General features: G+C 41.8%; 1 protein-coding gene across 1 annotated transcript in view; it reads right to left on the bottom strand.

Moving 5' to 3' along the window:
* Positions 1-18,692, bottom strand: part of CACNA1C (calcium voltage-gated channel subunit alpha1 C) — a 439,532-nt gene that overhangs the window by 53,102 nt on the left and 367,738 nt on the right. Inside the window, exons 31-32 of the mRNA XM_017804609.1 lie at positions 3,475-3,558; positions 2,742-2,825 (exon numbers count right to left, since the gene is read on the bottom strand). Of these exons, the coding sequence (XP_017660098.1) occupies positions 2,742-2,825; positions 3,475-3,558 (168 nt within the window). The remainder of the gene's footprint in view (positions 1-2,741; positions 2,826-3,474; positions 3,559-18,692) is intronic.

Raw genomic sequence — 18,692 nt, 5'->3', positions numbered from 1 at the left:
TTCAATAAGGGTTACAAGTGCAAAGGGATTTCAGAACATTTCAGAACAAACTCCATCCATAGCTGCTGCTTATTTATCAGTGCATCAAAAGATTGTGCAAGTTTTTAGTAACAAACATTAGAAACTAGTAGCAAAGGACTTGCCTAGATAAAAAGAGAAGATTTAAACATGCCAGGTAACAAAAAGACGTGTGCAGAGATCTGTAAAACTGTATAGAAGGAAAGGATTCTTTAGAGGAAACAGGGGGAACCATATACAATGCTCTTCATAGCCCTTACTAAAAGAGTCAGGGCCACCCCTGCTGCCTCCTCAACTAAGACAGGAGATGGTTGGTTGGACAGACACACGTCCTTATTTTTCAATGACTTCTCTAACCAAAAACTGGATTCTGGGCCTTGGCTGAGATAAACTTGAATTTAGATAGGGAATGGAAAAGGGAGGGAGCTTTGTCAGTGGCAATTAAGCACACCACAATGGACAGCCCTGGAGACTGAAGATCAGAACAATCAGGAGCAGCATGACCGTCTCGACAAGATGCTGAGAATGAATATGATTTATACTGCTCAAATTTAGTGTCTGAGAGCTGGGTGTCTAGACAAACCTAACAAATCTAGACACTCACCAGTCACTGGATGGGCACCTCCAAAGAGCAATTAATTTCCCCTGTCACAGACATGTAAGGGGAGGCACCAGTGGGTCTGAGGAGAGCTGCATCTCTCCCCACCAACAGCAAGAGGACTGTCCTTCTCTCACAGCGTGGAAGTTTAATGGGATGCATATCAAAGTGTCCTAACCCATGATGTAAAAAGTTCTTTAATTCATAGGGAATTATTGTGAATTTATTCAAAAGGATAAATGGATTTTCCCTGGATTTCTGCTCTATGATAGACCTCCATTTATTTATCAAAACGCAAGGATTTCCTTCCTTTCTGCTTGGAAGACTTTTGTATGGATTCAAATATATCAGTCAGGGAAGTCTTGTTGATATTTAGTATGATTCATCTCCAGCTAACTGTACTTATTTCCTCCATTACCGTGTACAGTTCTGTCTCTATGGATGAGAACTGAAATTTCCACAACCTGAAGGCTATTGCCAGGTTCCCTATTTAGTTTTCTTGTGACATGCGTGGCAGAAAAAAGGCTTTAATTTCATTCTTAAAAATTAACAACTTCAACCAGCTGATAATTGTAACTTTTCTCTACAGAGTCAGCCTGTATCCTAATATCTATCCAGTAAAAGGGTAACCAAAATAGTTTACAACATTCTGTGGGAAATGTTGTAAACAACTTTTTGTGTCCAGAAAGCAGGACATTTAAGAGATATGAAATAAAAGTTCCTTTTCAGTTAGAAACTATTTTCCATTCTCTCAAAAAACAAGGAAAATAAACTAGTTTCAAAAAAAAAAATTATTTATTCTAAATCGAAATGTTACAGCTTGAATAAGTGTCCCTGCTTCAAAATTAAAGAAAAAAAAAAGAAAAAAGAAGTTGAACAAAAATTAATCTAGAACCAAGATATGAAAATATTTTATTTGGAAGTTTTTTCAAAGTGTTGCCTACATTTTTTCTCTAAACACAGCACTGAGTGAAAACTATGCTGTCACTTTTCTGCTTGCAATAGATTGCCTCTACAGTACACAACAATTCCAAGTTGTAATATTTATTCAGCAGCCACATAATTTTGAAAATTCATGACTAATTTGCTCTCCTCTAACATTTTTTACAGCAATTTTCCTTCAATATTTCTATTTGCCTGGCCTTTATAAGCTGGATATTTGAGTGCAATTTTTGTCTGTGCTCGTAAATCCATCATAGTCTTTCTTTTGGGAATCTCTGCGTTTCCTGCCTGTCCTTTGTCTATTTATCCTATAATTCTGTATCCATCCACCTCCAAGAAAATAGACAGAGGGAAACATTTGGCTGATGTGATTTATGTCTTGAACATCAGATGCTTATTTCAGTCTCCGTGGCTCACTCAATCCTTCACCTGTCTGCTGAGATGAGCACCAGTGGGGCCAATCAGTGTCAATTGTGCCAGTGGAATTTGAGAGATGGAGCAAATCAGGTTGCAAATCCCAAAAAAATGGGTTGGAACTCTAGCGCTTTATTTTTCTTTGGTATTTTGGCTTTGTTTTTATTTTATCTACCATTTTTTTTTTCAAATTAGAAACTGAACATCAGGAGAAGGTTCCTCTAAACAGAGGTGATTTGGTCTTTACTTCTTTTGGAGGAAGCCTGAGTGAGGAGGCACAGGGAGTATTCCTGGTTTGGTTCCCGCAGTTCCACCTCGAAAGAACTGACCTTTATCTCTCTGTGGGGTGGAGAGTATTGAACTGCCATGGGAAGCAAAGCATAACACTGGGTAGACCAAAGTGCTGGCCTGGGACTATTCTAGCAGCTTCCCATGGCACAAATAGCCTTTTCACTTACACTCCACGTTTCCCATCACTTTTCCTGCTATACAGTTTAATTCATGCCAGGCGGATTATGAAGGGAAGAAAATGATGCAACAGTCAAAAAAGTCCTTTAAGTCGTTCCAAAAATTAAAACAGAACCAAACAAAACGAAACAAAAAAAAAATATAAAAAATAAAGAGCTTCAAAACTAAACAAAAAGTTCTGAAAATAAACTCAAAAGAAAAGAGAAAGGGGGAGGGTAAAAAAAAATAAAATAAAAAGAACCCGGGAAAGGCAAATGAATGTTAGAGCAGGCACGATCATGGACAGACGCCAGCTACTTACGTTCACCTCGGTGATTGCTATATCAACAATGCTACCCACAACAATCAAGGCGTCAAATGTATTCCATGCATCACAGAAATAGTGCTGCATGTGGCAGAGAAGCCAAGGAGAGAGAGAGAGAGAGAGAGAGAGAGAGAGAGAGAGGAAGGAAGAAGAAGAAAGAATGAGAGAGAGAGAGGAGGGAGAGAAAGAGGGAAAGGGAGAAAAGAGGGGAAAAAAAGTAAAAAGTAAAATAAAATAAAATAAAAAAAAAACGAAACGAAACAAAACAAAAGCATGAAAGAGGGAGAGAAGAGGAAAAAAATAAGAAAAGAAAGAGGTTACGTGGGCATATTAAATAGTCTCTTACCACTCTACAGTATTGGTTGCTCAAACCTCTGTAACATTTCACATGATGGAGGGTATCAACAAAAGCCTGGTTAGTCAGAAAGTTACACTCAAACATGTCTACCTTTTGGAGGGAAAAAAAGCACACACACCCCAAACTCTGTGCGCTTTCACCAGTCACAGCCTTGGGGTGAGCTATGACAAGTGAAAAAGAAGGAGGCATTTCCCCCCCTCCTTTTTTTTTCCCTGGGAGAAGGAGAAGGACGACGGCAAGTTCAATAAAAGCATGACTAGAGGGAAAAAAAACAGAAAACAAAAAGAGAGAGGAAAAAAAGAGAGAAAGAGAGAAGGAACAGCAGAGGAGGAGGAGGTGGTGGTATCCTGGGGAGGGTAGAGTAATACTCACATTAGTTTCACTGAGAATGACGTCTATAATGCTGCCAATTACGATGAGGAAGTCAAAAACATTCCAAGGATCACTAAAGTAACCCTACATAAGGAAGGGGCAGGCAGGATGGGGATTAAAAAGGAATGTTAGACAGACAAAAACAGTTAAAAATTACCATTAGAATTACTGCCCTGAGACCTCAAGGGGTTTTCCTCTCAAGTCTACTTGTTGCGTCTCAAGCTGTAGCCCAGGCCTGGGTTCCCTGACTTGAGTGAGCAGCCCCCATCCAGCTAATGTGATGCCAGGGCAGTCACCCCTCCCCTCTGACTCTGAGACAGGAGCTGAAGGGAAGTCACAGAGATCATTTTGAGCATGGCTGCTCATAGGAGCCAGGCTTGCAGGACCAGCTCCTCCAGATATCTCGGTTTCTAACAACACAGCACCCTTCCCCATTTGACTTAGATTCAGCTGGGGGAGAGTACAGGAATGGTGCCATATGGTTCTCTCAAAAAATGGATCCCCTTATGCCAGTGTGAGTATCAATCCACCAGTCCACGTTCCAGATGTAAGGCTCTGTCCACAGGGAACAGCTGGCTGCTGTGTCACGGTGGAGGAGAGGGCACAGTCGAGCTGGGAATGTGTTATTTAAATCTCACCATAATGTGTATTATGACAATCATTAGCCTAATGTTTTCTATTACTAATGCTTTAGCTCTTGTCTTAAGAATACAGAGCAGGACTGGTATTTCTGTTACTCTGAAAGCACGTCTGCACCACAAAATGAGGGTGTGAATGTAGCCTGGCACATCCCAGCAGAAAGGGGTAAGAATGGGAGCAAAGCCGGCTTTAGCATGTGCTCAGAGAGAGAGACCTGTTGGTCCCTCATGTCAAAGATAGTGCTCCAGAAACACTGTCACATTAGCTGCCCAGGACAAGCTACAGCAGATCACTCCAGGGGCTATCTTAAACATCCCATTGTCCTAAGCAGAGCTCAGGAGATGCTAATCAGCACTGCTTACTATCCCCATCTTGCATAATTTTTGGCTGGATAGGCTGTAAGGATACAGGATTCTTTTGAAAAAGGTTCTGTTCAGCCCAAAGATGAACTTCTGTATGTAAACTTCCTGTACAATGTCACAAGCAAAGAAAATTTGTCTTCGCTCACTGAACACCTGTGCCAATCTCTTCCCCTTGTTCTGAAGTCTTTAAAGGAGGCAAACATACAGAATCCTCCATGGTCCTTTGGATTTGTGTTTGGTTTTGTTAGCATGGGCTAATCTGACCTCCCTGTTTCCCAGCTGCAGCATGTCTCCAGTGAGACTGAACCCGAGCTGCACTGTGACTACTATTCTTAGTCAAAGAGTCAGGTCATGGGTAAAGTGTGAGTCTGTGTTCCCAGGCAGTCTTGCAGAAAGCAAAATGGAGAAAAGAAAAAGAAAATTAAGAAAGAAGGAAAAAAAATTATCTCAGTACTGGCACTGTACAAAGTAAGGCTTGGGAACCTCAAATTACTGTGGGTTCAACCATCACATGGAGCAGGCACTGGTAAAAAGTGTCTTTCTAAGTGCTGAAACACTGCCTCCAGGACACTTTGAGACTCACAGTTATGAACAGCATTACACTTGGGGCAAAGAAAAAAAAGAAAAGAAAAAGAAAAGATGAAGCAAAAAAAAAAAAAAAGCCACTGCCTGGCTGGTTTCACACCAGTGAAGGGAGCTGGTAGAGTGGACTTTGAAATCCTCTCCTCAAAACCAGAATAAAACTCCTTCATTCTGCAGCCTGTTCTTAGCAGTTCTACACTGCTAAGAGTAATCATCCTAGGGCTACACATTACTACACAATTAGCTACAACAGGGAGGAAGGAAATAGAAGCAAAAGCAAATTCAGAGAATATTATTATTCAGTGTCCAGCCTAGAAAATACACAACAAATATTAGAATGAATTCAGCGGTGATGTCCAGCATCATTAGCAATCAGAAGGACCTGGAATAAAACTGTAATTAGACTTCACCAAGAGGAAGGGGAGGGAGAGAACAGCAGATTAAATTGTAGAGGCAAACGCATTTGGAATAAATAGAGGACAGACACAGATCATACAGAGTTACAAAAAGTGCCTTTGCAGCCTGATGCGACCTTAGCAAACAGTAAACTTGCAGGATCAAAGAACAGAGTAGAAGACAACAGACCCAATCCTTCTGCCCCTGTCCATGTGCACAGTCCTGCTGAAGGCAACAGCACTGTTCACATGTGTTCAATAGCACGGTTCTCTTTTATTTCCTCTCAAATGCATAGTTTAGGAATTATTAAGGATTTCAACAGTAATTTAAACGACTCAAAAAACCCCAGAGTCTGGTTTTGGGCAGCTACAAATATAAAGATCCAAAACATGTTGTTTGGGTTTTGCCCATGAAAATGATGACTTTTAATGATTTTTAAGTCTGTGGGTTTTTTTGCTGTGATTGGCATCATACTGCAAAGCATGTTTTTGGTGTAACCAAATTCACAATTTCTTTTTACTGAGCAGCTTCTTTCGTAGAGCCCAATAGTCTTTGCTGCTGGTAAAAACAGCATTTGCTGTTGATACAAAACCCAGGTGACAAGCAGCATCAAATCCTGTCCTCAGATGACCACCAAAGTCAGTAAATTAAATATTGCTCCCAGCTGTAGTAATACAGCCTCACTGGATGCAATGACACTGCACTGACAGAGTTGGCACATCTCAGGAGAGATTCAGGCCTGGAAAGAAAAGGTCCCTTTTTCATTGCCATCAAAAAATAGCTGCTTTGGACCTTTGTGACACCATGGTGTGTCTGGAGTCACTCTGCTAACTTCAGTAGTGTTGCTTCAGATTTACGTAGGAAGCTCTTTCTCCTAGGATGCTCTGCTGAATCTCATCAGCCAGTTCCTTGCTTGAGAGTCATGGACTTGTCTGCTCTGGAAGCCCAGAAAGAGCATTATCATGGCTGTAAGGTGAACTCAGAGAGCTCTTCCTCCTGTAGGAGCCTTCCAGAGAGGAACCATGGATATGAATGCAGTTTTACTCAACCCCACATCCAATATACCAGTGTTGAATTAAGGAAACACATGAATTTTAAAACCTTCCTTTCCTCCTCACCTGCTCCCTCTGTGTTTCAAACAGAAGGGTGAAAAACAGGAAGATATTATTTACAGTAAGAGAGCTCAAAGAAACAGAGAACACAGATGCTTCATTTGTGTGGAAAGGTAATGGGATCCTTCCTTGAAAAGCCAACCACCCTCCTTAGAGACATTTACCTATGAATGGCCATGTGGTTACTTAGCTTTGGCTCAGACCTCATAATCTTGTCAGGAGTTATGAGTACATATCAGGAGTGAGCTACACCCCTTTGGGACTTGCCTCCTGTGACCTCAAAGGACCTCTTCAAGCCACATTCCTCACTGGAGTGTACCAGGGTGGCTAATGAAAGACAAGCTGAATGAAGAAAGAGCTTTCACTCTAATAAAGAGGTTGTATTTCCAAAATATTTTTCCCACCAGAAAGTTCTGTATACTTTTCCCAGGAGGGTGGAGGTCTGACTGGAAATGAATTGATGGCACTGTTTGTTTTTGCAGTACAGGAATTTAGAGTGTAATACCATATTTTACCCTTAAAGGGAGATGCTTGACCCTGATTTAGCTGTATAATTGCATGCCACATAATGGCATCCTCAGGGGTTTATTGGTAAATGGTAGTCACCCTCTCTTGTGGGATGTCTTTGGAGATCCATGAAGCTTTTGGGGAGAAAAGAGGACAGAGAGAGACCAGGAGGATTGGATTGAATATTCAGAAAGCATGAAATAGCCCCACCAGAAGAGCATATTTTTTCCCCACTTTTTTTTCCCCCCAAAGGTAGCAAATGATAGTGTATCACCATATGATCAATAAATTAATGAAAGACTGAGCATAAATATGCAGTAGCTGACTGGAATGGAATCTCATTTGTGCAAGAGGAGCAGACATTGTAACATTTCAGAATGAGTATGCCAATCATTTTTAGGTCTCCTAGTTGCTGAGATTATCTATTAAAGAAGCTAGGGTTTATTTTGGTACTTACAGAGGCATTGAAATCTCTGGACACCATTTCTGTTATTTTTTTTGTGAATATGAGATCCTAAATCTAGTATCTAAGAAGCCTCAACAATAGCAGGGAAAATTGCCCACTGGAGTCTACCTGAAGCTCAGAGTCACCTGGGGCCCATAATAAGAGTATGTGGTAGCTGAAGTGCTGTGCATCCACACTGAAGCAGAGAAATCCTCAGGGGAACGGTGCTGTTGAGTCATGGTATCAGTTGGTTTTGAGCATCCAGCCTGTGGGATCTGCAGGGCCACTTGTGTGTTAACTGATGTGTAGTTATTTATCTGCTTAGTCCCAGGTTTTCATTTCTGTCTCTTACGAGGTGGCTGCCAAAATTTAACAAAACCCTCTGAGAAAAAAGTCTCTAAAGATGAAGGGCACAGCAAGGTCAAGGCTATTCACTGGGTGGGATCTGAATGTGGGTCAGATGGTCCCCAGTGGAAGATGATGTTGCAATCTTATAGGAAAAAAGGGAAAGACATGCATGCATGTATGTATTTATGATACAGAAATGAAGCATTGAGGAGGAGAAACTAAGACATACAGAAAATTATGCCACCTAAAAGGAAAGCAAACTACAGGAGAACCTTGCTACCACTTATCTGAAATAACCCTGCATGCTAAAACAACAAAAAGAAACATCAGTCTTAATCAGATGGAAAAAGTACATAGGAAGGAGAGGAAGGGGCTGATACCCTGGTATACCATGTGATTTCCTAGTGAAGTTTTCCTTCTGATTGCAAAGGGCACCAAAGCAGACTTTGCTGGTGATTTGCAAAATGACATGAACTGCTAGTTTGGTTGATGGTTGGTTAGTATGTGAATTTGTATCTGAAAATGCTGCAGGCTCTTTGAAGCTGTGAGAGTCAGTTCTCAGACTTCATTAAAACAGGCTTTTCCTGAAAGTATTTTTGCAAAAGAGGCACTTTCATCACAAAACAGTATAGAATCAAGTGACATTTACACACTACCATGACTCTTGGCACAACCTCTCACAGCAGACTTAAGGGATTTGCATGTATCCTAACATGCAAAACAATCTTATAAAGCTACAATAGCTCCTGACACCGAACAGAGATGTGTGTCAGATGCAAATTCTGTTATGCTAAAATACCATTTAGCCATAACAGCAATCAGGGAGATTAGCAGAACCTAATAGAGAAGGAATAAAGTGGAGGATGCAGCTGCTTGGAGCTCCTGACAGGCTGTAGGAAAACAGCATCTATTTGCATACTATCTATCATCTCTTATCCACTGATGGATTAATTCTGAGGCACAGAGTCCCTGCAATTCACCTACCAGTTACTGTAATGAGTCACTGCTGCAGGGAATTAAACAAGGCCCCCCTGTACTCTGTCAAATCTTTCTGTAGACGGGGAAAGAGAAGAGGAGCTTTTCATCTCTTTAGACTGTTCTGAAGAAACTTCACAGCTCTCTGCTTATTCCATAAGAAAACAAGACCAACTTGCAGACTAACCAAAGTAGATGCTCAAAAATGTTGGTATTTTCCTTTGTCCTCCCCCATTCTTTTTCATGCTCTCTCTCACAATGAGGGCATTGGTGAAAGCAGACAGGTGTCCCTTGAGGTCTGAGGGCCTGCTTGAATATCCTGAACACAGAAGGAATGGAGTTGGAGGACCTGAGTGGCCCTGTGATCTGGAAAAAGATCTCAAATGGTTATTTCTAGGTCACTATGAGAAAACTGAGGTATCTTGTTACTGACCACCTTGAAGTGGACACGTTCTGATTATTGTTTGAGATCCTGCAGGTCCTAAAGCAAACTGTGGGTCTCACGTCTGCTTCTGGCGAACAAATATCTCCATGACAGGAAAAAATCCCACTGCCTGAACCAAGGTCCCCAAGCCACCATTTGACAAATTTCAACATTTATGGAGGCTGGAACTATAGAATCTCTTGTGTCAAAACAGACCCTTTTTTATGGTCTCCACACCTACTGATAATTGACAACGTGTCGGGGGGTCATGACTAGAAAAGAGTGTATCATATCTGATCTGTGAACTGAGATCTTCATTTCCAGACCTTGCAACCCAGTTCATTTCACCAGAATTGTATTTTCTAGATGATCCCATGAGTCCCTCCATGCTCATCTACAAAGACTCATAGAACGCTATGAGTTGGAAGGGACCTTGGAGATCCCACTAGATCAGGCTGCTCAAAGCCTCATCCTGCCTGGCCTTGATCACTTCCAGAGCTGGAGCATCCATAACTTCTCTGGGCAACCTGTGCTAGTGCCTCACCACCCCCATTATAAAGAATTTCTTCCCAGTACCTCATCTAACCCCACCCTCTTTCACTCTAAAGCCATTCCCCCTTGTCCTGATACTGCACGAACTTGTAAAAAGACCCTCTCCAGCCTCCTTGTAGGCCCCCTTTAGGTTCTGAAACTGGTAGCACTTGGTGGCACAGTTATCTTACATCTCTCTGTACTTCATTTACTGTGAAGTGGCTGGTAGTACACAAGCTCTCAGCCATGGGGAAGGCTTGAAGTGAGACATTATGGTCCCAGGTCCTCCAAAGGCTGGGAAAGAAGCACGGCAAAGACAACATGGAAGCAATTTATTATGAAAGCATCTCTTAGACACAGCAAAGACTGTGCTTCAAGGCAACATGCTGAGAAGGCCTGAGGAAATCATAACAGTAAAACATGCTGAAGCTAGATGATTCAACCAGTTGATCCTGATGTAATTTTTTGGCCTGGATTGGTTTTAGCTGCATTTGAAGGAAGGGTGAGTAATGCCTCAGAACAATAATGCCTAAGGCCTCTGATATAAATGCATGAAAATGGAGGCAGAATAACAGGAAGCTCTCTTATAAATTTTGAAATCTACTTATAAGATAAGATAAGCATTCTTGACCTTCCTACAGGTGTATTGTGGCACAGCAATACCCTATGAGGGATTGGGCCCTCTTCTTCATGAACAGTAATCACATTGCTATCATTTAACAATTACTGCCCTTCAGTCAGAAACCAGACTTGTTCCCAGCAAAGAGAAACAAAATCAGCACCAGTTTTACCGGAAAGACTGAAGTGAATGTGATGGCTTGCTATGTCTGAACTGATCGCTTATCACAGAATGCATTCCATGAGAATTTTGCTGTCAAATTCCATTTTGAAGAAGCTGCAAATGCTTTCAATTTCCAAAGACTTTGGAAGGTCTAGAAAAAGCATGTTTTGATGAGAGCCAACAAATAACTCTTGAAGGCAACAAACCAAAACAGCAATGTGAAACAGTCCTGTGAAAAGAGCTAAAGGATGGGCTTGGCTGCTTAAGATACTCTGTCTTCTAAATTTGGACTGACATCCCAGCCCAGGGAAGAATGATTCAAAAGAAGTAAAACTCAACCTATCAGAAAAGAAGTGAGACATTTTCAGAGTGAAGAGTCACTTAATGTTGTGGCAAGATGAGATGATGGCAAGTAATGGGTGAAGAAACATTCTGAATATGGGGCAGGACTTGGAATATCTTCCCTGTGTCCGTATACAGCATGGGAAAAGGCTGTGGACTGCTCTGACATGGTTTGCTGCATGTATAGTGGATACTGACTGGCAGAAAGACAGAATGTTGAAGAAACAGGGCAGTAGGTACGAGCAATAGGGTTTTGCATATTTTCTTTTTTTTTTTTTTGTAAGTTATCTCCATTTTCATAAAAGGCTGAATTTTATATGGATTGGAGTAGTTAATAAAATAATGCTCATTATTATTTTATTTCACCCATCAATCATAACTTTCCAAATGAGGATGGTTACTCTCATTTTACTCTTGGGGAAGCAGAAATGTAGAAAACTAATGTCTCCAAGGTCTACAAAAAATTGAAGTCTCCAAGGTATGATAGAGAAATCAACTCTCTCAGACTTCAGTCAGGTGACCATTTGTCATAGAAATGTCACCTTCTAACATGATGAGTGGCTCTTAACAGGTGCTGTCTCACAGCCTGTGTTTTGGTATCGTTCCTCTCTGAAGAGAAGATTCATATCTGTGAGAACTTTTTGACCCTTCGAAACAACCTCACACAAAGTGATAGAGGGTTGGGATTTTTTGTCTGAGAGTGAGAGCAAGTCACTTTTCCCTGGGACTGTTCCCTTTACATGCTGTTGCTGATGCTGCTGATGCTGTCGTGAATGAGACCCCGGTTCACCATCCCACTGGGCTTTCAAGACTGTGCGAATAATTTTCTGTATTAAATAATTAAGTGTAATAGCTAATACAGCGCTTCCCACACTGTTGCATTGTGCAGTCATATAATTATTTTGGATCATTTATAATGACATTAAAACCCCCAAGTGCCAGACTGAAAATTCATCTGTCATAATGTTGCAGCAATATGCAAATTCTCTGGGTACATGTGCTGTGAAGGAAAAGGTCCTCTATCATTGAAGCTCTTATACAGCTCCTCTAACAGCCTTTTCTGCCTACTGAATTCTCCACTGATCCTCCAGAAACCCTGGCTGATCAGGGTTAGATGTTTCACACATTCTCTATAGTAATTAGAGGATCTCTTTGTGTGCAGAGAATTGCTGGCCTTGTCCTCCAAGAAAGAGAAGATCCTGCATTTAAACCACAAAGGTAACATGGGAAGCAGCAGATCAAACAGCCTTTCTGTCCCTCACCAGCTGTTTCTGCTTCCACATGAAATGACAAGATTTTTTTCATGAAGAAGGAAGTTTGTTCTGCATACTCATTTCATTCTTGGGGGCACTGACAAAGAAACCAAACAAGATCCACTCTGCTCATGCCTTTCTGCCAGATACATTTTCCACAACAAAATGGGAGAGAGACTAGTATACTTCATACAGGATGCCAACCAGGCATGTCAGGATGTTGACAAGGAAGACTTTGATGCTTCCTGACCCAGATTCACGTAGATGTATGAGCTAGGATTTACAGTGGAAGTTTCATTTCTCATCATCCGCCTTGTATCTTGTGTTACATTCACCTACCAAGTGTTTTTCACACTGTATGACTTGCTTAGGTGGAGTCACGCCTATGCCATCTCAGAATATAAGCATATGCACAATAGAAAAACTTCAGTCTGGCACTACTTTCTTCTCCTTTAAAGTGTTTGGAATGACCAGATTTCCCCTCCCACGCATGCTCAGGAGCTGGTGAGGAGCTCAGTGAAATCTAGAAGCCATCAAAGAGGATTCCCAGTGCTTTTACATGATAGAGAAGGCAGTTATCTGCTTGGTAACTCCTCATTTGTGGCAACCGTTGCTAAATCAACCCCATCCCTGGGCATTCTATTGCAAATTTTATTTTTCTGTATTAACTGAAAGATTTGTTGTTAGAGGCTCTACTCGATGGGCCTACACTCTGAAACACCAGGATTTTGTTCCTCTTCCTTTAGATATCACTGCCTTGCAACCTGTTGGCAGCACAGATTCCTGAGTAGTTTCTATTTAATGCCTGGAATAACAAAACCAGCTGCTTTGACCCTTGGCTAGTGGGGTGTCCTTCCATGTTCTGTGAGAAAGCCTCAAAGCTGAGCTGCTGTGAGACTGCTGTGGCACAGACTGTGTTACAAGAGGCTCAGTTGCTTTCTTAGCCTCTATTTTCCTTGATTTTCCCAGGCACATGGGCAGATAGAAATTCTGTCAGGCAAGCAGCATCCAGGAGCAAGTCTACCTGATGACTGTGGCAACCCATCTGTGCCAAACCCACTGGTGGGTCATCCTGGATGACCTGGTCATCCCTGTCCAAAATAATTATTCCAAGCATTTCTTCACACCAAAGTCACCTAAAGGTGCTGCTCTGACACACAGTAGTTCTAGTATATAATTTTTCAGAAAGGGTTTGAAAAGAGACTCATTCTTCCTCCCAGACCTGTGGACATGAAAGAGAATATGGTCAAGTCTCCACAGGATATGTATGCTATGCAAAATGCATGAAAACTCCTCACAGACAGGTAATCATAGTAAAGAGAAAGCAGAGGAGTGACTAATGAAGGGTTAAGATTTTTTTTTCCCTTTTTCTTAATTTATTTCCAAAACCCTTGAGGCTGATTCAGCAATTTCTTGAGCCTTAGACTGACTGCACACATGCAATGCAGTGTCTGGTTGGGCACTACAAAGATCTCAGGGATTTCTGGTCCTATGGCTGATGTTGGGCTTCCTGGAGCAGCTGAGATTAATTCCAGCTGGGATACTGGTTGTATAGAAGATCCAGAGAAACACAGAAGATATTCAGACTTCATCCAGAACAAAATTTGGGGTGAGAAAGGAAAGCCTTTCTGGGGTAACATGCTGATGCATTTTGCAAGGGAGCTGAGATTAACCCACAGAAGTAGAGAAATGTATTGTGCTTAACTTTTATTGCAAATTATTCTGATGAGACAGTACACAGGGAGGCTTTGTGGCTGAGGTACTAATGTGTTTGAACATGGAGACCTGGGATGTCTGCCAGGGAACTTCTATAAAATGTAGAAGCACAAGAAGATGTTCATTAGCTTAAAAGCTATGGGTTTTAATTCCGTTTTTAATTTTCTAAAAATCCTTTCTCATGTTTACTTTCAGCCCTGTTTCTGTTTTTCTTTTCCTTGCATCACTTTTTGCCCAATCATTTCGTCCTCCGTTTTATTAATACTTTCCTCTTTCAAGGTCTTCCATTTGTTTTTTTTCTTTCTGCCTTTAAGGATATTCTGTCCATTCCCACTCTCCATTATCTTTGTATGGCTTTTCCTCCTCCACAGGTTTGGTTTTTCTCTGTTTTCCTCCCATAGCTGTTCCTTCCTGTCTAGTTCTCTTACTTTCTTCAGTTCACACACTCTCTTACCTGACCCATTACTACTTCTCTCCATGCTCACTATTTCTTACCCAAGTCAAGCAGAGCTCAATCTTCTTCATTGTTGAATGATGTATATTATTGCCCACCCACAGGTCTTGAAATACATCAGTTTTCTCACTGCTTCTTTTGCCTTTTAAAAGACTTTTTCCACCCCAAGCCAGTGGGGTGGTTGGAGATGGTCCTTCCTATTGCAACTGGGTAGATGACTCAGTCATCAAATACTGCACATTTAGATGCAGCCCCTCCAAAACAAAAAAGGTAATACTAAAGCTGAGGAGAGGAAACAATTAGGTGACCACCAGACTAAAGAACCTGCCAAAACCAGCAAAGAAAATCTGCAAAGTAAGAGCCATTTGACAACCATCACATTTGTCCACACAGCACTGTGTGGCCAAACTCCATGAGAGGGAGGCAGCTGCCTGCACCATGGGCTCACGAAAACATTTACACAACTTAAACTATTAATTTAAACCACCGTACTTCAGCCCAGAGCATGTGATTTTTAACTAAATATGATTCCTATGTCTGTTGGATGCAGCCAAAGTGTTTTTTGGCACTGAGCAAAAGACCACTCAATTGTAACCAGCTTTCCTGACATTTATTATCACTGCAGAATGTCTTTACTTTGCTTTCTCTGCATAAACTGGAGGAATAAAACACTGAGATGAGCTATGCCAGAGCAGCATCCTAAGATATACTGGTGTTTCTAAAGGTACTAGAATGAAGAAATACAAAAACCATTAGATTTCCAAAATTAACCAACATTGTTTCTGTGGTGCAAGGGGATAGCATGGATTTAAATTTCAGTTTGTGAAAATCCTGAAGCCTCTATCCCAACCAAGTAATAACAGATTATGGTTTTGGTGAGAAGGAAGAATGCAAGTGGTATGAAGCAGTCAGTGTGACTTGAGGAGAGACTGCTCAAAGATCTGTTTATAGGCATAAATGTACAAGAAATGTAGTGGTAAAAAGAGAACAAAAACAGATGAGTCATTTTGCAGGTTTGAGAAGAGATATCTGTACATCAAATGCATGATAAATGCTGACTGAGAGGAGCTTAAAGAGGAATAAAGAAGGGCAAATACAGCAGGGGAGAAAGAAACACCGAGGACACATAGATCCATCAGTAAGTGAAGACTAAGAAATAACCATGGGTGGCACTTATGGCTTCCACTACTCAGAGGGTCACAGCTCTTCCTTGGATCACATGGGATTATGTGCCTTGGGCTGAATGCGAAACTTGTTTTAAACAGTGCACTAAGTCTGAACTCTGCTACACAAAAATGACATTTAAGAATGGCAAGAATTCACAGTAAAGTAGCAGTGATAAATGAGGGAGTGAGCTAACTATCTGAGGCAGGACAGATGGCGTTGTTACAGGCTGCTTTACAAGTAACATCCATAAACACCCAGGGAAGAAAGGTGCTGACAGTGTCTGCTAAATGGAATAGACTTGTGATCTGTAGTCTTTCTGATAGTCATAATTCCATGGAGGAAATCCCCAAGATTCCCTTTCCACACACAGACACAGATTTGACAAAATATATGAACATGTGGTTTACTTTATGCATGGCAGTAGTTCCACAGACGTGTCTTCCCTGGTTTGAGATGACAGTAGAAAATTTATAGCTCTTGGATTAGTGGTCCTGCCCTAGCTAATAAGGGGACAGATGAAATGCTTCCTGAAAGAAAAAGTATATGTGGTTCATCAGTAAAACAGCCCATTCCAGGGAGCTGGAAAGATCTGAAATTCCTAGAGGAATATCCATCCTCACATTAGCATGTACATTGACAGATGGTGCAGCTTCATATGAATAGGAATTTTAAGTTGCTGTCTTTGACTTGAAAAGATAAACCCCAGGCAGGTTTTGTAGAGCAGCTGGCCCTTCATGGACTGGTGCTTGTGGGGATTTCTTCTTTAAGAAGCCAGGACAGTGGTAGCTGTGAGCACCCCAGGCAGCACAGCACCTCATTCCCTTTAGTAGTTTTCTCAGGAAAAAGCACGAAGCAGCAGCAGCAGATTTCTCCATGCAGGAATTGGAAAATAGCTCACCAGACTGGCTGGAGAATATATAAAATTAGAAAAACAAAGCAGCAAAAGGCCTTGGCTCAACAGCGTTACTTTTAGCTTGTCTGTCTCTTTGAAGTAACTAGTCTTGAATCACTTTATGAGCGTGAGCCAAGACAAACACTGAGGTCCATTTGGGAGTTTTGCTTCAGAGCAGCATATTAATACTCTGTAAGGAGATGCAGGGCATGTAGTGGATGTTTTCTTTATCAACAGCCCTAATCATCCCAAGTCTCTCTTGCTCACCCTCCTGACAACACTGCATCAGACATGGATGAGCTGTCTTACACAGCGCTTAATCCCGCAAAAAAAATGGGGCAACTGATCCTCACCACCAGAAAAAGTGTCACACAGAAACACGGGGGCTTTCAAGAAGCTGTCCTGGCATGTACTATCTATACCACAGCAGCAGCTGCTCCAGCACCCCTCTTCTCTATAGCCTCCCTGGAGACTAAGCAAACCAAAACACTGCTCACAGAGCACGGCCATTGAAAAGGACAACTATAAAAGGGACTTGCTGACTAGAGCAACCGTTTTCAGCAGTAACAGTATGTTTAGTTAGGAAAACCCTTGTCTTTCTACCCCTTCACATATTTTCTGTAAGTGTTAGGAGACAAGCCCTGACTTGGACTTGGCTCCTTATTCCTACAGCTGGCCTTTCAATAAGTAAAGCCTTGCTCTTACCACAAGAACTAGTTGCAGGCCTGGATTATCCACGCAGGCATGTATGTGATCCTGCTTATTATCTGTGCAACTGATTGTGTTTGCTTTTTTTTTCACCTTTACTATCAAGAGTAGCAAATAAGGACATCTCTCCTCACAGAAACAAGTGAAGAAATAAAAAATACAGCAAAAAAAATCCATTCAGTCAGAGACAGCATGCCATCTTTTCCATTGCTATGCATGTAACACTGGAGTGCATTGTATTTAGTGGAACTTGGCAGTGCTAGGTTAACAGTTGGACTTGATGATCTTGAAGGTCATTTCCAACCCAAATAAATCCATGAGTCTACAATAGTGAAGGCCACACCATGGACTGCAGCAGGAACTCTGCATATTAGGCTTCCCCCAGAGCTGTTCTGCATGGGCACATCCCTGTGGTGACTGTGGTTAAGAAGGTAGCGTGATAGCAGAGCTGAGTACCTCAGGGATCTGTCCTAGTTCCCTTTCCAGTTCTCCCTGGTAAAGGTATGAATAAACAGCAGCTTGTTCCACCTTGTGCCCATGGAGAAAACCTTATCCTCTGTTGACGCTGCAGACCATTTGTTCCAAGGTGCCTTTAGGAAGTGACTGTGCAATGGAGAGCTCTGTGGCGGCTGCTTCAGAGCCACAAGACAGATCCTGCTTTGCTTGCTGTGGTTGAAGGTTAGCTGCAGTACCCACTGCGGGGATAAGCACCAAAAAAACCGCAGAAAACAGACTGAATGTTGCCAGCTTCAATTCTCTGCTCAGTTCTGTTCTGCCACATTCTCCTGGGGCTTGTCACTAGAACACAACACCTTCAGCTAACCAAGTTTCTTGCTTTCTTGCTGTCAGTCATAAATCTCACAGCTCTTTTATTTTAGGGTACTCTTCAGATAGAAAAGAGTGATGTTTGGGCACATATTCAAAATGAGACAAAGTAGCTTAAACAAAGGCTGGTTTGTGTTTTATTGCTCAGGAAATGACAGATGAATCTGTCTTCAGCAGAGATCTGATGAGCATTTAATCTTGCCATTTCTCATCTGGGAAACACTAATATCACTCAGCATCTCGCTTTGTTGAGGGGACTTGGTTGGTTAGAGGGGAGAGGGTGATGGCTGTGCTTTACATATGTTTACCCAGGTGACAATGAAAATCCTTTTGGACTTTTCCAGCTGCTGTTCCTAGGCACAGCCTCCATCTGCAAACATAGTTTGTTTTTTATACCTTGAGTGATAGGAGAACACGAGGTCTGGCCAAGCAGAAGATTGAGGTAGCTACTTTCTACATGCTGGAAGACTCCTACTTCAGAACACATTCTAGGCAACTCCAGCTTCAATCCCAGTGTGCAACCTGAAGAAAAGCAGATTGTGTGCACCAATGTTGGTGCACATCAGTCCAAGTGGTCATCTGGGAGAGGGGGTTGCCTTCTTTGGAGAGAAGGTTGAGTCAATATGGAGCAGGGAATGAAGGCTGCAGGCCAAATCCTTGTACTGAACAGACAATGGCAAGTTGAACAAGGAATCTGGAGTTTCCAAACCTGAGTCACTGAACTGGTACTCAACATAATCCAGTGTGAATATACTGCTG

This window comes from Lepidothrix coronata, unplaced genomic scaffold, assembly GCF_001604755.1.
Source record: "Lepidothrix coronata isolate B3197 unplaced genomic scaffold, Lepidothrix_coronata-1.0 Scaffold10, whole genome shotgun sequence".
NCBI classification, from domain to species: Eukaryota; Metazoa; Chordata; class Aves; order Passeriformes; family Pipridae; genus Lepidothrix; species Lepidothrix coronata.
The sequence above is the reverse complement of the archived record's forward strand: the minus strand, read 5'-3'. Positions and strand labels throughout refer to the sequence as shown.